Source organism: Colias eurytheme, chromosome 15 (genome assembly GCF_061535395.1).
Source record: "Colias eurytheme isolate Ceu_HAF_F1 chromosome 15, ilColEury1 Martin Lab GWU primary, whole genome shotgun sequence".
In the NCBI taxonomy this organism is placed as follows: domain Eukaryota; kingdom Metazoa; phylum Arthropoda; class Insecta; order Lepidoptera; family Pieridae; genus Colias; species Colias eurytheme.
The window spans coordinates 9,112,397-9,133,041 of NC_142994.1; the positions used below are offsets into that span (position 1 = coordinate 9,112,397).

The window sequence follows — 20,645 nt, forward strand, 5'->3', positions numbered from 1 at the left end:
TAATTTACTGAAAACGGTATCTTTAAGAAATCATTATTGCAGTGAACTGAATTCGCCTAATTCAAATTAAATGAAAATGATCCATTTGAACAGCATTATTTTTCGTGATAAAGGCACGATCAGAAATACAAACAATCCAAAGATATTTAAACAGAGTTTTTCTGAAAATGGTCATGTTCTTAACCATTATTGGGATTTGTGAAATAATATTCCACTTTCTAAATGTATTTGTTCCATTGTCTGCGTAACTGTCATAACAATAAAAGAGCTCCATAAATTTACTTTCAGTATGAAACCCAACAATTTTCATATTGTAACAAAACTTTTCGGCATGGCTTTGTGGCTTTTAGTTCCCCTCTAAAGTCTGAAAATAATGTGAGCGCCGAACGGTGAATATGGTTGCATATTATAGTTATCTATTAAGGTGATGAATTAATTTTTCTAACATTTACGGCCCTTTTCAAACCTTCGTAATTTTTATATTATTAAAGTTGTCGTGATGAAAATTCTTGACAAGAAAGTTCAATAGTAACACAATACGTCTACCGTTTTAGAAACATGATTCTATGATATTTTCTCGATAGAAAAAAAATACAAAGTTATCATTGTTATTTTTTTTTAATCTCTGGCATCTTCAAAATAACAAACGTAAAGTTACGACTTTTTGGATATTAACTATAAAATATACAACCTATACGTCTACCGTGTTAGAATTTTGAAATATGCGATGGTTTTGAAATAAACAAGAAATACTTGAAATTAGCGCGCGACCAGCCAATATAGCGAGAGCCGCCCTGTACCTTCCTACCCCGATCGCTGCACGAGTCATTCCCGCTACGGCCGTCACACGGGGAACTTGTGTCACTCGCGCAATCGTAAAAAAGGGTGACAACACGATAAGACAAAATGAGACAAATGGGGACAATAAAGAAAATAAGAAGAAGAAACACAAAGGTTGGAGGAAAAAGAATGCTTACAATTGGAACAAATTAATGAAGTTGGTTTAATTTAAAATTTGATGATAATTGTATTATAGACGATGTTTGATATGTACCCCTGTTTTAAGTACATAACGAATGTGTAAGATTTTTTCATTTATAGCATAAATAATCTGTTCAGAAATCCGGAATCCAGAAGGAAAATAAACCCACTGATTGTTCACAATGTGAATCCACTCCTTCGTAAGTACCTATATTCAGTCAAAAGTGTATGTTATCAAAGCTCTACTGGTTTTATCGCATGATTCCATTTTTAGCAAAAAGCAACAAAGTGCAAAGAAATAAAAAATCATGGTGAACTTAGTGGAAGTATGATGGACATAATATGGAACAGGAGCTCATTGGAGTAGTATTGTATTTAAAAAAAATACGAAATAATTTCAAGAATTACATTTCTTAGAAGGTGGTAGATAAGTATGTTGTATAAAGAATTTGATGTTGATATTTATTTCATTTATACTTACTACACCTGTGCGGGAAATTGCTTAGTAATAAAACAGGTTTATATTCATATTTACATAGTAATGTGAGTTTTCATTTCGAAAAATTTTGTGTAAGTATATTAAATTGAGTTCCTGGGTGATCTGGAAACACAATTGGGCCCGGAAGATGGCGCTGCAGTCACTCCTCCTAATGACATGAACCGATTTGGATGAATATTTGTGTGCACATTTCATTTTTGTGGGATGATTGGTTGATTCGCTTTCACATTAGCTAATATTATGTATTTTTGTTGTTAGAAAGTAAACTTAATTTAATGTTTATAATACATTATTATTGGTATAAATAAGCCAGTGTTCGTCTCACATTGCTGTACCTGCCTACCTACCCTACCAGGGCCTAACTTTGTTCTGGCTATTTTATTTTGATTATTTGTAATGAATAATTACAATTATAATAGAGTGCAAAAAATAAATAAAAAAGTATCCTATGTGTAAATCCAGGCAATTAGCTATATTTTATCAAAATTGGTAATGTAGTCTTGACGTGATTAAGTAACAACTAACAAAAAAATATACAAATTAACATCCAAAGTTTCGCATCAGTTTTACTGTATTAGTGATATCTTCCACTCTTGACTTTGACTGAGAAGAATTAGGGTTTATAACTTCTTTCAGAAATATTACCTTTCATTTCTGGGCATGACGTAATATCTACGTCAGCATCAAATTCTATCTAAATCCATTCAGTAGTCCGCGTAATTAGGTACCATTTCATTTTTTCAGAGTAACAATATTTTTTGTTATTTTAAAGATTATTTATAACCTGTATTATTTTGTAATAAAGTAAACATTACGAAATAATAATAATTATTAATAATGTCTAAGTAGTTGTTAAAAAGAAGATTATTTGTTTATAAGCAAGAAAATAAAACCAATAAATCAACAATTAAATATATGTATAAGAATATTATAACTGTAATATGACGACTCCATACATGTTTGTCCCGAGTCGGCCAGCGGCAGCGCGGCGAGTTTGCAAGAATGACTTCGCGCACACCCGCGTTCGCGATAGCGAGCTATTAGACTCCGCCCGCCAAGCAGTAGATTTTTTTTTGTGTATCGTCTTAAAGAACCATGTTTAATTTGTATATTTAATGGTACACTTTATTTAAAACTAGCGGTCCGCCCCGGCTTCGCCCGTGGTACTTACGTTTTCTCTACATAAAAACCATCCTCGTACTTCAAGGAATATAATAAAAAAAGAATTATCGAAATCGGTTCAGCCGTTCTCGAGTTATGCGCTTACCAACACATTTTGCGATTCATTTTTATATATAAGAATAAGAGATAACGTATAGAACTTTTCTATATTGTTCAATCACGAGGTACTGTTAGTAAAAACTTACAAATTTTATAGTTTCTTCAAATATTGAGCATGTCCTATAACATGACAGGCTATATTATATCCATACTAATATACATATTATAAATGCGAAAGTAACTCGGTCTGTCTGTCTGTTACTCAATCACGCCTTAACTACTGAACCAATTTGCATGAAATTTGGTATAGAGATATTTTAATACTCGAGATAGGACATTTTACCCCGGGAAATAGGATAGGTTTTATCCCGGTAATCCCACGAGAACGGGAACTATGCGGGTTTTTCTTTGACTGCACGGGCGAAGCCGCGGGTGAAAAGCTAGTCTATTTATAAGTTAGTAAACAATTAGTAAAGATATTCGCAATGCTATAAGGTGTGTACATTATGAACAAAGTACCTACGTATCTACCTAATATAAATTTAAAATAGCACCTGCACTCTATCGGGATCTTTACACACACAATCTTATACTTAGTATTTATTCAAAGTAAATATTCGTTGTTGACTGTACGCAAACTAATAGGTTTATTCTAATGAAAACGTACGCATACGTTCGTATCATATTACGTGTACAACGGATGGGTAGAGTGACATTTAGGTGTGGTTTAGCGTCGAGTGAGCTTATTCGACTTAATAAAAGCGTCTACCTTCCATAATAGTGTTTATGTACCTACACCGTTAACTTTTACGATTTACGCCCCCAGTCGCCTGACGTATACGGATTTAGTGTGATCCAGGGTTATAATAAAACAATTGCAAGAGATATATCTACCTACGCTAAATAATTGCCTAATAAGTCTATTTTGTAAAATAATGTATTACTTATGACTTCTTATTGGAAGTAACTGTCTAATAAGAGATAGTTGGAATACTACTTAGTGCATTTAGTCTGCTCATCTACGATTAACAAGCAACAAATAATAGATTAAAAATAATGTCAGAGAGAAAACTGATAAAAGCTGACGAGTGGAGGGTGAGTAGACGATAGAAACACCACCTAACTACACCTTAGAAATACCAAGATAATAAAAGCAACACAAAAAATCGTGATAATACTTGGTTGATACCTTTTGATGCGTCCCTAACATTCATAGATATCTATTTTATTGACAAAATAATATTGTTCAATATTTATAATAATATAATATATCCCTCATGGATGTATTTTACTTATTAAAAGCAACCTTTGTCAATGGGTGTCCTTTAATTTACTCTGGAAATAACTTTACTAAACAGAATACGATTTAAGCCCTTATCTAAATTAATGGACTTTCCTTTGTACAACACTTCACAATAGGCTTTTCCATAGTTTATAGACATTATTAAAAGTGTTAATTATAGGTATATTTAAAATATTAGTATATATGTAAAAGTCTAAGTACTGTAGAGACAATTTTTCCAAATAATATTATGCTAACCTAAGATGCTAATTATATAAAAGTGCGCTGGAGGGTCCTTAGACGGGTGAATCACGTTTCGGAGGGCCTTTCGGCGCGCGCCCTTCGGCCGGTTGGTACTGGGGTCGAGGGTTTGGGGAACGCCGATGATGGAACGGGGAACAATCAATCATCGGCGAACGGGTGGCGTGAGCTCGTGTACAGCTTGCGCCGCCCCGGGGTGGGCATTTGGTGGAGGGCCTGGAAACGGGCAACTGATGGGCGGGACATGCGGAAGATTGCAAATGTGTACCCGCATCCCGTCTAAAGCAGTGCGTTGGTACACGGTGGGGTACACGGTAAGAGTCCGACATAACCCATGGCTCCTTCCCCGGGGGCCGTGGGTATCTTTGGAAGATTTCCCCACTATAAAAAAAGTATATTATGTCACGTTAATTTATAACTTAAACAATTATTTAAAATAATAAATAAAACCGAATAGAACTTGAAAAACTAACCCCGTTTTCCAATTACAGCACTAGAGCGCATTATGCGGCATAATGCTTAGCGTTGAATGTTCCAACTACAGCAACGCTTCGCACAATCGAGCACTAGAAAAAGTAATGCGCGTGAATTGATGCGTGCAATCGATTTATCGTTAGTAATTATTAATTGTTGGAAAAAATTTAAAGCTTTCGTTTCATTGTAGTTTTTTCGAAATAATCAAAGTTAATTCAAATTGTGTTAAAAAATAAATATAAGTATGGATGAAGGTACAAACTAGGGATGTAACGATACATGATTTTGCCGATACGATACCGATACCGATATTTGTAGTAATGTATCGGCGATACCGATACCGATACCGATATCGATGGCTTGGTAGAAAAATAAATAGTGAATTATGCATAAAAAGTTACCAACATTTAACAGAGACAACTGTTAATCGTATTCTTTTAAATAAAAAAGCCAAATCAAAAAACAACAAAACCATTTATTTTAGTAGGTATTATTATTTTACGAAGTCAGTTAAACTTTAAGTAATACACATACAATCAGTACCTAATAAAAGTTTACTATAATTGGTAGAGTTTTTTCAGAAAACAAAGTGCGCACGCGCGGGCGGCCTCCCGCATCGTTCATTGGGCGCGGATTTTTGAATTATTTAATATCAAAAAAATTGGTTGTTTGTAAAGTAGGTTTACGATCGAGATGTTTACGTGATAACATAATGCAGTGGCAGCGCTCGAGATGAAACGGGAGATAGGTCCGTCTCTCTCTCGTTATACCTGCGATCGCGCTCGTGAGGTTTTGGTGTGACACAAGTTTATGAACATGTCACACGACTAAAACGATTTTAAAAACGTTATCACGTTAAAAATTTAAAAAATTCCAAATTATTTATTTCTTTCCTTTACATAAACAAAGGAGACTATTTTTTGTGGGCCCACCAAGACTCGGTAACGTATAGTCATCAAAAAAAACGTGTAAAAATATAAAATTATATTATGAATTTTGTAACTTCGTTGTTTTACAAACGAAACCGGAATCATGAAATCGAATTAAAAAGCCTTATTTTGATATCATCCCTGCTGTAGTGTGCTGTCTACAAACCAAGAACAATGGCCAACATTTAAAAAAACTGGAACGAAACGTTTTTATCGATAGAATGAAAATTAAACCAAAAAGCGAAAAAAATTGCCTTCAATAAACCATTTTAGAAACTGTTTTTATTGTTATTTATATGTAAGAATATGATTGATAGCGATTTTAAATCCTGTCATTTATCAAATAAAACAATTTGTTTCTACTCAGCTAAAAAAATCCGTGTAACGAAATGTTATATCTATTGGCTGCTTTGACGGAATATGTCAGATTCCTCCTGTCGTAGCCCCCAGCCCCCTGCGTCAATGTTTGCAATGAATGTAAACAATGTTTTTTTTACCTATTTAAAAATGATATTGCTACAACATAAGAGCGTTTAATATTACAATTGAACATGAATAATAAAATAGCTGTGCAAATGGATACCTATCCTAATATTATGTACCTACACCTAGTCATAAAATATCATCTACCTAAATACCTACTTAACTAATAATTTCTTATTGAATCAGTTTTCTCAATCGCTAAAATCGCATCAAGGTCCAGAAACTTGAGATACACCCACTTATATCTATTTATAACCAAATCGGGTCTCTGTGTTTGTGCTACCTTCGTTGTGTTTGATTTCCGAGCTTTAAATCGTGACAATGTATATGATGTTTTCTAATATTTATTTATTCATTTATTAAAATATATTGTACCCAATGATTTGGATGGGTCACACAAGACAAATCGCTCATTATCAGTTAGTTTTTATGTAGTAATGAGGTGAAAGTTTGCACACGTATTTCTAAAGATTCCGGTTAAAACATGTAAAAGTAATGTCACCACTGTAATCTGGGGACTTCAAGGAACAAATTAACACACATTTCATTAATATACGCTAAGAAATTGAGGTGGGCCTATTCTCCAAACAAAAAAAATCGTCTCCTTTGTGATTGGAACACTCCTAGTAAGCAAATAAAATGCTTGTGTCAGGAGGTTCCGCTCTTCCTTAACACTATTACAGAAACAGAAATAAAACAATATGAATGAATACAATGCAAAAACATAAAAGAAAAGAAAGAATTTAATAAAAAAATATCGGTATCGGTTGATTTATTATCGGCGATACCGATATATCGGCTTGCCGATATATCGGCCGATATATCGGTATCCGTATCGGTATCGTTACATCCCTAGTACAAACATTGAAAAAAAATGTTAATGAAAAAATCAAAATCCAAATTACTTAAAACCGTAAATATTTTTCAACCAATTATTATGTATACCACTTTAATTACACATTAATGAGGTTATTGCTAACTCTATGAATATTTTTTTTTTTCAACACTGAACTTAGCGCAACCTGCTGGTGCGTTTCACGTTCCAATTAAGCATCAGCATAATTCGGCATTGTGCGGCACTGAGTCGCATTATGCTCTGTAATTGGAAAACGGGGTCTAATTCAACAACAGGGAGAAAAAAAAATCTCTTGGCGTGAATGTGCACCATAATTGATGGGCTTGTTGATGGGTGTCACTGGGTGTCACATGGCAGCTGACAGTTCCCGCTGCCATTTGACAATTAACAAGTCAAAAATTGTAAACAGAAACATTGTCTTCTAAAAAACGACTCGGCACATTAATTATTTTGTACTAGTGAAATTTTAATCTTAAACTTACCCATTCCAAAGTTAAACCAAATAAGTCCTAATTTGTATTAAAATGAAAATATCTGAGGTAAATACAAGTGAACTAAATTATAACCTATTTCACTAAAGTATTTAATAAAATTTAACGAATGCCTGATAAATATAACACGATGTATTTTATTAAAATATACTACGATATTACAATTAACTATATTGCAAAATTATCCTCAATATGCCAATTGATATAACTTTTTTTGCAGCTTCCAGGTGATGAAAACTCTGACTTAACCTGTCGGACGTACGTTATACAGAATGAAAGTCACACCCTAGGAAATGCCTTAAAATGTATCATAAATAGATAGTAAGTACACATTTGAATCAAGATAGTAAGGAATTTTTGATGGATTAAAAAATGAATAAATAGATCAATAGACTTGTTTAGAACCGTTCAAAAACACTTTGTAGAACTCGTGAACATTGTAATATTTATAAGTGAAGATCTGACAACTTATTAATTGAGTAACTATGAACCTTGGGTCTTGGCCACCACCTCTCGTTACTTACTCAATCACTTGTTACTTGTCAACACTAATAATTTATTTATTAAGAAAATTAAAATATCATTTTCTTAAGTTTTGAGAACTTGTTTAATGTCATGAAATATTATGACCGTAATATTATATTATAAAAAATTAATTTTTATGGTCTTTTGCAGTGAAGATGTTCAATTCTGTGGGTACACATTACCTCACCCAGCAGAATCGAAAATTCATTTTAGGATACAGGCACATGAAACACCAGCTTTAGAAGTATTAAAAAGAGGACTACAAGATCTTCAGAAAGTTTGTGATCATACATTAAATGTATTTGAAAAAGAAGTAAAGGAATTTACAAAAGTTTAGCAAGATGCATTTTTTGACCACCGAGCGGCCCGATCGGGCCGCAACACCATAGATTTTCTATTGTGTCTGTGATTCCGTGGACTGAGGGATAGGTTCAACTGTACGTTGTATGCATGTATTTTCACGAGTAACCAACTCTTTTTGACCCACTTTAAAGGGACAGATTTAATTCATACTTTGTAGGTTCGCTTACCGAGTGGATAACAATACAATTATCTCATTAGTACCTTTTTGAAGCATGTAATTTTTGTTTTTACTTAATTATTCCTCAAGTTATTCTATCACATAAAAAAAATGTTGAATACAAAAAAAAAACATTAAAAGACATATTATAAAACAAGACTATCAATCCCTAGTGGCCTGTGGCAGTCTACAGCAACTGTAAGCTACAGTACCTGGCCTAGGTACTGTAGCTTACAGTTGGTGAATTTTCGATAGTTAGTTACCTACCTATCGTTTTATTTATTCATAAAAGATAGGTTTTGAAGTCCCGTGTCCCCAAGTGGGGTAAGGGGCATTACATATCTATACTAATATTATAAAGAGGAAAGGTTTGTATGTATGTATGGTTTTCACTTTTCACGCATAAACTACTGGACCGATTTTGATGAAATTTGGCACAGATAATCTCTAGACCTTGAGAAAGAACATAGGCCACCTTTTATTGCGAAATATGTACCACAGGCGAAGCCAGGGCGGACCGCTATTATGTTATACATTTTTGTTTTTAATAATTAAAGACTATATAATAGCAAAGCTAGAACAGAATTTATTCTATCTAGATCTGATAATATATTTTAATTTATAGCTTCGCAGGAAGTGTAAAATTTAATAAAATATAATGAAAAGTCTGTATGTATCTAGTTCCTTGTTTACTTTTGCTACTACATAATAAGTATAAATAAATTTTGTATCAATTGAAATGAGTTTTTATTCATTTATATTAATATTGATTATTGATAAAATAAAACAAAATAATTTAATCAAAGTGGTTGTATTTCATATTTTAGACTTTGAATTCAGAGTAGGGTGACTTGGTCAATGGGATGTCCCTCCACAAGTCGGGGGTCAAGTAGGCATAGGTCTTAGCGATGGCAGCGTATGTAGCCTTCGCGAAGTTTCCAAGTGTGCCAGTTGAGCCTCTTGCAGATGTGTAGCAGTCCTCAACACCAGCCATTTGAAGTAACTTCTTAGGGACTGGCGCAGACACAATACCAGTACCACGGGGAGCAGGGATCAGCCTTACAGTGACTGAACCACACTTGCCAGTGACCTAAAATTCAAATACAGTTATTAATATTTGAACAAAGAATTTGTTGTTATTAATAATGTTGTAGGAGATCAGACGCATTAAAGCTTCATCGGACTGGCCTCAAGTGGATACCACGAATGAAATGATTGATTAGTTTCATCATAAAAGGTTAAACTACAGTATATTTAACAATATCAATAAATTTAAATAAATCTTTACCTTGCATGGGACAGTGTGAGGCTTTCCGATCTTGTTACCCCAGTATCCTCTGCGGACAGGGAGTACAGAGAGCTTGGCAAGGATGATAGCACCACGGATGGCGGTCGCTACTTCCTTGCTGCACTTAACTCCGAGACCAATGTGCCCATTGTTGTCTCCGATAGCCACGAAGGCCTTGAAACGGGTACGCTGACCGGCACGGGTTTGTTTCTGGACGGGCATGATCTTCAGCACTTCATCGTTGAGTGAAGTTCCTATGAAGAAATCGATGATTTCGAATTCTTTAATGGGCAAGGAGAACAGGTAGATGCTCTCCAGTTTGTCGATCTTTCCTTCGCGCACGAGGCGTCCAAGTTTGGTCACTGGAACCCATTCCTTCTGGTCTTCCTTGCCGCGTCCACGGCCGCGACCGCGACCACGTCCACGTCCACGAAGACCACCACGGCCTCTATCACCCCCACGAGAACCAAATCCACCGCGGAAACCGCCACGTCCACCGGCTGGAGCTGCGTCCGCCATTCTGTAAACGGTACTAAAATATTAATACAACGAATTTCGTAACACCTTCTGATCAATTAAATAATAAAATCAGACGCGTTAAGGCCATCACCGTGTAAACACTATGGTAGATACCACGAATGAATTTGATTTTTATTTCTCATCATTGAACCACGTCAACCACGTGGTTTATAGGTTAAATTACAAAAAAGAAACATTCTCACTATAGAGATAATAGTTTAAAACAATTTACACGATATTCAGCTTATAATTTAGTTAAAATCACATTTTTAATTTTAAACTGTTATGAATTTCATTAAATTAAAAGAAAAATTGTTCACTTACGTAGAGCCGTGAGCTAAATAAGACGGTCAAATTCAAAATGGCAGAGGCCGCGAGACAAAGCCAGACGCCAATCGGCTATTGACCTGTTTCGTTCATTTCATTCACTCACATTCCACAGATTATGAAGCGGCCAGCGGGCTAGATGTTTCTGCCCACCACGGCTGCTCACTTTTTTCATTCTATCGACTTCTCAATTTTGACTGTATTTTTTGGTGATTTTTTGGCTATCTCTTAACCTGTGACTATGGGAACTGATTTTGGTCATTCTTTTTTATTTGAAAGCTGGTGCCTCCCGTCCCATTTAAATTTGGACAAGTTCTGATAATCTGAAGATATAGTTTATAATAAGTATATATTTTAAACACAGATTTTAAAGAAGCGGATATTACGTAACGTAAGCATAAATACGTGTAACTTAAGCATAATGCATGTTCTCGATTTCTCTATTCTTCTTATTATAATTGTGATTTATTTAAATTTTAAGTGTGTATTCTGGTAGATTCTGGTGCATATTCTATAACCAATAAAAACAATAAAAATCATAACAAAAAAAACGCACGTTGATATATAAAAATTTATTTACATTTTTATTATATTTTAAAAACAGTCAACAAGCTCAACTTTATGGTGATCCATAGAGTCACCCTGTACCACAAATGGGAAGGGCATGCCGCCAAGTCCATGGCAGGCAGCACCATATTTTCCATCCTTTCTTAATGCAACAACAGCCCCCATAAAATTGGGATAATATTTTGCTATTCTTTTAATCGCTACTTGCGCCGCTTCCGTAGGTAATGTTCCACGACGCATCTCCTCTACAGCCAAAAAGCTAAAAAAATTATAAGTACATTATTATTCTGACTCAAGAAGCTTATATCTAGATATAAGCTTCTTGAGTCAGAATAATAGTAATAATACCCACTGGAGATTTCGGTATGAACATTAACGTGTAACAAGAAAATATTGCCCAGTTGTTGTTTTTTATCACTTTCACACCTAACTTGGTATTGCCACATGAGTAGAAAGACGGAACAGAGACTAAGCTTCTTAAGAACGTGCAAAATTGTTACCTATTTTGGTAGGGTTGTCACAATAGGTTAAGACAAATTAAACAAAACTACCTACTACAACCCAACCTAGGTATGTACACACTTACAATACATACATACATACTTACAAATGCTAAACTTGTAATAATAATGAAAGGTAAAAACACACCGTGTACAATTCTCATCTTATTAAAAAAGGACCTAATAAAATAAACGCAAGTAGGTACTTACTTGAAAAAGTAATAATCAAAATATTTACTCACCTATTGTACTCCTTGAGATAGTTGAAGTATGATATATTTACAGTTTTTCTACTATTATTCATACACACAGTACAATAAACAACCATTTTTGACAATGAAATATTACGTTTTATATTAAAATATTCAAACTTGCAAGTTGCAACTAATAAAACAAACAACGTGCGTCGTATCAACCCTGAGACTGTCCTCTGCCTAAACCGGTTTTTTCCAGAATCGCTGCGTACGCGACAAGCGGCCAGAGTCACACACACATGGCCCCGCGTACTTGTAGTAGTGCAATCGATTCTCGCGTTTGTTTGAAGCTTAGTCTCTGTTCCGTCTTTCTACTCATGTGGTATTGCCACTGTTAATAAAGTTTTCCCAAGGCTACTATGTATGCTGTAATATTCTGTGCAAAAGGTTAGTTTTTGTACATGAGTTTGTTGATAAATTGCCAACAACGTCATTCAGAAGCATTGTTGGATGAGACAATTATTATTTATGCTAAATAAAATAAGTATCTGAACCAATTATTAAAAAGCGATACTCCCTGATTATGGGTAGTCACCATAATAAAATTGTAGCAACTCTCACTTTGTCAATAGGGCATGTGTGTCAAAAAAATTTCGTCGCTTCGAATATTTAAGTTAATATTGTTGCTTATTTAATCAATATTTTCCGAATATAAAGAATGCATTGTATTGTGCAAAATTGCAGAAGTGTTTGGACACCAAATTCTGGTATAGAATTTCACAGGCATGTGTATATTTACGTTACCTACTTACAATATTCCTCAATACTCCTGCATTTACCTGTTTAGAATCATTTCAATGGCAAAAATTGTCTAATTTAGCATCATTTTAGTAAGCAGTCATGTTAAATTTGTTATTTTCCTAATACTTTATCATTTTTCAACAAGTTTTCAATAAACAAAATTAACAAGTAAGGTAACCATGATGACGAGTTTTTATGGATAGTGAAGAGAATATATTGTAATAACAATATTATGATGAAATTTAGAACACCACTTTCGAGATTGTTACTAGTAATGAAACAACATATGACATCGGTATTGCACTCACATAAGATTGTTAGTTTTTACATTGAAATTTATACTTTTTTAACTTACCTCATTTTTTGTTTGTTTTAGGTATTTCAGCTTTCCAAAAAGTAAAATAAAAAGAAATATATGTGCCCATCAGGGGTAAAATTACTGAGGATTACGACCCAGAAAAAAATACCTTTTGAAAAATAAACTTTGTAAAGTTAGCTGAAATTTGTGCAAGGCTGTTATAAACAGTTTTTCTTTGATGATTTTGGCTTGAAATTGACCCGTCGAAGCAACGCGTTTAAAAAGAAGATCTGAGTAGCTTACAATTTAGTAAACAGCATATGATGCAAAACACAACTTTCCTCTATTTACAAAGGATGTTAATGCAATCAAATATAATTGGATATGAACCGATATAATCAAATATATCGGTTCATATCCAAGCTTTGTAGCCAAAAGTTATTTAAAACTATCATTCTATATGTACCAATTAAAATTGTATGTACCTATAAAGTATGACCAGTAATATTATAATATACTGTTAAAAATATATGTCGTTATTATTTATAGACCATGATTTTTAGTTTTTTCTATTTCGAAAAATCCTGAATATACAAACCAGCGTGGTCACTCCACAGAAAGAGACAAAAAACAACACTGACGTCATTCAAGGTTATATTTTCTTGTTACTAGTTAATGGTCATAGTGCAATCTCCAGTGTATTAGATTATTTAGATATAAGCTTCTTGTTCTGACTCAATTTCAAAATTGCATTGCACATTGCACAATTTTATTGTCTATGATTTTTATGAAATAATATACATATTATATGTAGTTAAAAACAAAAGACAAAATTTAAGAAAAATAACACCTGGGCAAAAACCTGAGCATGACATCACCATCACCAGTTGCAGTGGCTGCACCAACAGTATTATCAGCATAAGCCCCAGCTCCAGGAATAGGAGAATCACCTACTCTCCTGAAAAGATTCCAAAAATATAAGTTCATAATATTTTATAGAATCAACACCACAAGTCAGAACATACATCATACAACACTAAAGTACACTTTTTATTAAATAATTGTGTTCACAGATATTTCCTTTGTAACTATATCTTATAAAAACAAATAAAAAAAAATAGTAACGAAATTGTCTGTATAATTTTATTATTTACCCTGGAATTTTATATTTAGCTCCATTAGTTGATGTGCCTGCAGCAATGTCACCATTTTTGTCTATAGCAACCATACCAATAGTATCATGGTTGTATCTATCTCCTTTTATCATTTTACTTCTATCTTGCAAGTTTTGTTTTGGTTGATATGGTCCACAAAATTGGCTTGGATCAGGAGTGACATCCTTAGATTAGATAAAGCACTTAAGATGCACTTACTATTTATCAAGATTATTTCTAACCCATATAACTAACATTATCATTGCTACTATATAAAATATATACTAATAAATTTTGCATTTGTTTAAATCAAATAAAAAAAAGTGTTATTAGTTAAATAAAATCTTATAAAACTTCAAAAAATATTTACCATCCAAAAATTTGGCTGACAATGACCAGAATTATGCCAATTCATCCACAGTTTCTTTGAATGTTTTGTAGTTAGATTTTCTTCTTCAAAACCCATCTGGACTGCAAACTGTGTAGCGAGTTCTCCCACTAATATAGAATGCTTAGTATATTCAAGAACATGTCTTGCTACAGATATAGCTTTTTTTATCCTTCTTAGAGCACCAACTGCACCTACTTTCATTGTTTTGCTAAGGAAATATATTTTAGATAATTAAGATTAAGATTACCCCCTATGACCAAAAGGCTGAAAAGGAAGGATGTTTTCTAGAAGACAGACGAGACGCTGGTCTCGTCGTCTACATAATCTCGCGCAGGCAACACATCTGCTTATAGTCTTGCGACTGATTGCAGATTAAACGGGAAAAAAAAAAAAATTAAAGATTACTTCAATGTTTATTAGGAATATTCAAGCTACAATATAATGGTACACTTACCCATTCATTAAAAGAGCATCAAGTGTTGTTTCACCATTTTCATCAGGGCTTCCACCAAAGCCAACTGTTCCATCACATTGCTGACTTTCACAGATTGACGCCCCTCTTTCAATAGCATCTAAAGCTGAGCCCCCTTCCTTAAGCACATCCCAAGCTAAGAACAATTTCTAAATCAATCAGCTGTTTAAATCCAGATTTATTATATTATATAGAAAATATAAGATATTATCTTTTTTAATCCTTACCTCCGATTGTGGAGTTTTCAAATTTCCAAGTTGTTATAACAATAGGTATATTTAATTCACTATTTGTTTGATTTAATGCAATATATAAATAAAATAAAAGGATTAATGATTTCTTCATGGTCCTTGCTTAGGGTCCTTGTATCTCAATTTTAATGAAATTTGAAAATCGAAATTGTTGCAAGTTGCGTATCTCGCACACCACACAGCTGTTGATAAAGTAAAAACACAATATACAGATACATACAGTAAGGAAACTTCATACAAAATGTTCGAAATGGCTCCCCCCCCATCAAGTGTTTACAAGGGTATTGAGGGGGATCGATAGTAGCGGGTGACACATCCACAGATTTTGAATATAGTATGGAAAAAAGTTTAAAGTGATGTCAATTCACAATAAATAAATATCGATTGTTTCAGTTTGTAGCCCTTTCAATAAATATATTTGTAAATACCATATCTGACTACAAGTTAAAAAGAGACTATTTTTTAATTTCTATAGATATGGCAGTATGAGTTTTATATTATGTTGACATATTTTCTATCAAAATGATAGCTACAAATAGTACCTGTTATTAGGAGTCCAGTCTGTTTAAAGATCGCATCTATTTTTTACGCAATCTAGAAGAGCACGAAAATATAAAAAAAGGAAACCTTAAAAAAACCTTGTTTAAATTTATGTGCATAATTACGTAAATATTAGGGAAGAAAAAGATAGATATTATAATTATTGTATTTTTATCGATACGTGGCGTCTCCACTTTGTCAAGCACTAAGCCTGTCAAACTATTTTCTTTTTCTTCCTAAAACAAAAAGGTAGAGGTTCTATGCTCGTATAATAATAATTTTAATTTATTTTTGCATATTTTGTGTTTTTTAATTTAATTTAATTTATCGTTTTAAAAATAATTTAGTAGGTATACCTACATACAAGTATTGTAAATTCTGGTTTAAAATAATTATTGAATATATGTATAATACAAATATCAAGCATTATAAATAATTTAGGTACATTAAATAGCCTTCGGCGTCCATAACAAAACTAGATTTCGAAATATAGCACTGATAAAAACGTATTTACTTTTACAAGCTGTATTAATTCGGATTGTTTCTTCTTGTAAATTCATATTTAGGCTACACCATTTTTGTATTTTAACGGGTTTTAATCTCCAAATTACCACAAAATCAACTGTGAAAAAAAGCAAACAGAAATATACAGGCCGAATTGATAACCTTCTCCTTTATTTTTCAAGTCGGTTAAATATCAAAAAGTAACAGCCCTATAGCTATACGTCATAATTTCATGGGGGGGGCTTAGTTTCCTAACTGTATGTACGTAGTATATATCTGTCAACTGTGGTAAAAATTTAAAATTGTTTTGAATTGGTTTTGAAGGTTTTGAATAAATTAAAAAGTTATTGACATATTATTGACCAGTGACCACAGTTTATTGACAATTTAATTTAAAGTCGTTGTCATTAAAATTATGACTTAAAATTCCAATAGTGACCGCGCGTTTTTTAAATTTACATGCATGTACAACGACGTTTGTAGAACGACGCGAGAGACGAACTATATAATTACCTGAATAATTACATTGATAATTATGATTTTGTTAATAGCAAAATTATTCGACTGCAGTCATTGCTTCTGTTCCTGTGTGAATTAAATTTGTTTTACGAAAGGCTTTACAGATATACTCATTTGTGAGATAAATAATAATGAGAAAATTTTGTTTTTTACTTTTCAGTTCATTCATCTAAGTTCATTCATATGAATTATGAATGAGTAGACCATAGACACTAGTTTAATCTACACTCTATTCACAAATCACAATATTTATAATTTATCGTCAAAACTCAAAACTCAAAAGAGAATATAGAAAAGTAATACTGTGAGAGAATTTTTATAATTTTCGTTATCAACAACAACAATTTGTTCGTTTCCATTACCTATTGGCTATTTCTTTAATTCAACATAAGTATATTATATTAAATACTAAAAAATGGATCTAAATAAATTGTGTCCTGAAATGCCGAAAGTTGTAGGTTTTTTTATCTATTCTATATACCTAATATATTTATTTTATTTGAAATTCTCTTCTTAGTCTCTATCCTACAAAAATAAAATATTTCCAGGAATTACACGCTCATTTGAACGGTTCTCTAAGTCGAAAAACTTTACTTGAACTTAAACGCTGTTATGCAGATTCTGGTGTCAGCGATACAACCAATGCATTCTTGGATGAATTTCAAATAGGTGCGGGTGATACTAGAAATTTAACTGAGTAAGATAACAATTTGTACTCATTTTAATCGTTTACTACAAGAGTGGGCATATACCTTAGATGCATATACATAACTAGCGGTCCGCCCCGGCTTCGCCCGTGGTACATGTTTACGTTTTCTCTACATAAGAACCATCTTCTTCAAGGAATATAATAAAAAAAGAATTATCGAAATCGGTTCAGCCGTTCTCCAGTTATGCGCTTACCAACACATTTTGCGATTCATTTTTATATATAAGAAGATATAATAGTATTTTAATGCTTGCTTTAGGAATTTCAATTTACAACAGCATAAAAAATATACATCTTATTCTATAATATAACTTCATGCAACCTCATTTTTTAAATGAATTTGATTATGTGTTGTATTTTGCAGCTGTTTCCAAGTATTCAACATAGCACATTCATTAACAAAAACACCAGAAACATTATCATTAGCAACGCAATTGACGTTAAAGGAATTTCAAGACGATGGCTGTTGTTATATTGAACTGCGTAGCACACCTAGAGAGACGCCATTTATGACGAGTAAACAATATATTGAAACTATTGCTGATACTATGAGGTATGTTTTCAAAGTATTTGAAGTATCTGTTGTTTATCAATATAAATTCCACATACAAAACATGAATGCAATTTTTTTTATTATCATTGAGTCATAATATAAACTTATTATAACATTCCAGAAATACTCATCTCGCTATTAAATCTCGGCTCATTGTATCTATAAACCGAAGTAGTACAATAAAAGAAGCGGATACAATTGCCGATCTAGCTATCTCCTGTTACAAACAGTACCCTGATGTTATTGTTGGCATTGAACTAAGTGGCAATCCCAGTGTGGGGAAGTTTCAAGATTTTGCACCAGCATTGACAAAAGCTAGAAATGCTGGGTTAAATGTATTATTATAATTTCATCTTACAAATTTGTGTTTGAATTATTAGTTTTGAAAATCAGATTGTCTATCACATACTGAATTATATTCCTTGAGTTTCTTTTTATGTAAAGAACAAAGTTTTACTAGTTACATGTTTCAGTTATTTAATGATTTTAAATAATATCATTTCGACCCATTCATCACAAAAATGATATTTAAAATACAGAACTAATTTTATTATAAATAATTGCATGTTAAGCAATAATTTTTAAAAATAAATTGCTATATTATATATTTTATTACAGGTAACCCTGCATTGTGGTGAAGTGTGTAACCCCACAGAAGTATTAGAGATGTTACAATTCAAACCAGACCGTATCGGCCATGGGGTCTGTATTCACCCTGATTTTGGTGGCACTGAGGAAACATGGCAAGCATTGTGTAAATCACAGATACCAGTTGGTAAAGAACTAATCAATAATCATTATTCCTATAGATGGCGCGGACTGTGCCTTAGACATAAAACTGAAAAAGTAGAATAAATTTGATTGAATCTCTGGTGGGATGGGCCGTCGCCCCAGATTGGCGGAAGATGCGGGTTCGACTCTCACCTCGTAATGGAATTTTGTTCAATTATTTAAAAAATTATATTTATTATAGCATTTTGAATGCCATAAAAATATCAAAATTCAACCAATCATAAATTATTGCATTTTACTTTTTTTTTTTTAGAAATCTGCTTGACAAGTAATGTGAATACAAAATCTACTTCTGATTATAATTCACACCACTTTAAGGAGCTCTACAATGCAAATGTTCCTGTTATAATATGTGTTAGTATTCTCATTTATATGTTTTTAAGACCTAGACGAAAGAGAAGAAAACTTAGATTTTCATGAACTTAATTGCTATAAAGCTCATTATTTTTTAAAAGCTCTTCGTCCCAGCTCCACCTGGGATTTTTAAAATGTTATCAGTTAGTATCCTAATCCCGGCGGGGACGAAACCAATGAACCAAAAATCATTAAAATCGTTTCAGCCTTTCGTGTTAGAAATAGTTTAACTTAAAAAAAATTGTTTTATTTATTTATTTTATTTTTATAAAATTTTCCACCTCATGATCGAATTTTTCCTAATCTTTAAAAAATTATATATTTATTTTATTATTAAAGTTCAAGATATATATAAAAAATGTTTGGTGTTGCAGACCGATGACAAAGGAGTGTTTTCTACATCCCTATCCCAAGAATACAGAATATGTGCAGATATATTTGGATTGCAACCACCACAGTTAGCCAAATTAGCTCTTAATGCAGTCAACTATATATTTGCTGTTGATGAACGCAAAAGCATTGTGGAAAAAATGATGAATTTTATAAATAAAAATTCTTTAGAGAATGTTTTATGTTTATGCGTTTTTTATTGCACATTAATTTATCCATAAATGTTACAATTTACATAGAAATGCAATCACAATGTTAAAAACTGTTTGTTTATGAACAAGCAGAGCAAAATATGGAAAGTAACTACTTGTAAGTTGTTGTAGTTATGTGCCATATGTACTAAGTGAAATGTGGAGGGAATTACTGCACACGGATACGTTCACGTCCGTAATACTTATAATACATATTTAACAATAATATATAAACTAACGAAGAAGGTTCTTGTCCCCAACTTGTCTCTTTCTAATAAGGTGACCATGGCCAAACAAAATTAGGGACAAATTGTTTGTTACTCGAGCGTGTAAATGTCCTGTATATACTTAATTAATTAGGTAGTGTACATATTATGTTGAAATATTATGTGCTCTCCCTGCAAGTCAACGGTTATTTGGGTGATTTTTTGTATGCGGTTCTTTTAATCCCTCGTTCACGTTAAGTAATCTATTTTAGCGGCAAAAAAGTCCGCGGACTAAATTCCCTCGTCCGCGAATGCCATAAGTCTTAAATTTAAATATTTTTTATGGATACATAATTCTTGATACGGTGTAAAGTCAAACAAAATTCATGGTCATCCTATCATCGGTAACCTATTAAAAACTCGAATTTCTATTACCCGAATCTTAAAATCCCGAAAACGGTTGTTAGAACTTTTAAAAGACAGATGTTATGAATGACAACTTTTTAAAATTCCTTTTTTAATTTCCCAGATGAATCAATTTCCAGATACACCAAAACCAGATTTTTAAAAAGTATTTTTTTGTTTCCCGTATTCTCATAATCC

At 32.8% G+C, this 20,645-nt stretch overlaps 4 protein-coding genes and 1 long non-coding RNA gene across 6 annotated transcripts; 3 read left to right on the plus strand and 2 right to left on the minus strand.

Moving 5' to 3' along the window:
• Positions 1–489: 489 nt before the first annotated feature.
• Positions 490–1,906, plus strand: LOC149902510 (uncharacterized). Its single transcript, XR_016457560.1, has 3 exons — positions 490–997; positions 1,120–1,181; positions 1,256–1,906. It is a non-coding gene; the product is annotated as an uncharacterized LOC149902510 (long non-coding RNA).
• A 5,445-nt stretch (positions 1,907–7,351) lies between these two features.
• Polr1D (RNA polymerases I and III subunit AC2 l(2)37Cg) lies at positions 7,352–9,262 on the plus strand. The gene is made up of 3 exons (XM_090109919.1): positions 7,352–7,525; positions 7,698–7,798; positions 8,153–9,262. Exons 1-3 carry the CDS (start codon positions 7,511–7,513, stop codon positions 8,337–8,339), a joined length of 303 nt encoding a protein of 100 aa, XP_089966045.1. The 5' UTR covers positions 7,352–7,510; the 3' UTR covers positions 8,340–9,262.
• Positions 9,263–9,317: 55 nt separating this feature from the next.
• Positions 9,318–10,777, minus strand: RpS2 (ribosomal protein S2). The gene is made up of 3 exons (XM_090109918.1): positions 10,654–10,777; positions 9,811–10,330; positions 9,318–9,612 (listed from the first exon to the last, which is right to left on the minus strand). Exons 2-3 carry the CDS (start codon positions 10,327–10,329, stop codon positions 9,346–9,348), a joined length of 786 nt encoding a protein of 261 aa, XP_089966044.1. The 5' UTR covers position 10,330; positions 10,654–10,777; the 3' UTR covers positions 9,318–9,345.
• Positions 10,778–11,237: 460 nt separating this feature from the next.
• Positions 11,238–16,949, minus strand: LOC149902513 (N(4)-(Beta-N-acetylglucosaminyl)-L-asparaginase). Of its 2 annotated transcripts, XM_090109908.1 has the most exons (7): positions 16,854–16,949; positions 15,261–15,466; positions 15,016–15,169; positions 14,541–14,769; positions 14,171–14,355; positions 13,867–13,974; positions 11,238–11,482 (listed from the first exon to the last, which is right to left on the minus strand). In XM_090109908.1, the coding sequence occupies exons 2-7, from the start codon at positions 15,376–15,378 to the stop codon at positions 11,251–11,253; spliced, it is 1,026 nt and encodes a 341-aa protein (XP_089966034.1). In that variant the 5' UTR covers positions 15,379–15,466; positions 16,854–16,949; the 3' UTR covers positions 11,238–11,250. The 2 variants fall into 2 exon arrangements, with proteins under 2 accessions (XP_089966034.1, XP_089966033.1); XM_090109907.1 differs by lacking the exon at positions 16,854–16,949 and having other exon boundaries at positions 15,261–15,478.
• A 158-nt stretch (positions 16,950–17,107) lies between these two features.
• On the plus strand, positions 17,108–19,866 carry Ada (adenosine deaminase-like protein). Its single transcript, XM_090110248.1, has 7 exons — positions 17,108–17,301; positions 17,396–17,544; positions 17,921–18,109; positions 18,231–18,444; positions 18,728–18,884; positions 19,155–19,255; positions 19,630–19,866. Exons 1-7 carry the CDS (start codon positions 17,263–17,265, stop codon positions 19,864–19,866), a joined length of 1,086 nt encoding a protein of 361 aa, XP_089966374.1. The 5' UTR covers positions 17,108–17,262.
• Positions 19,867–20,645: the final 779 nt, after the last annotated feature.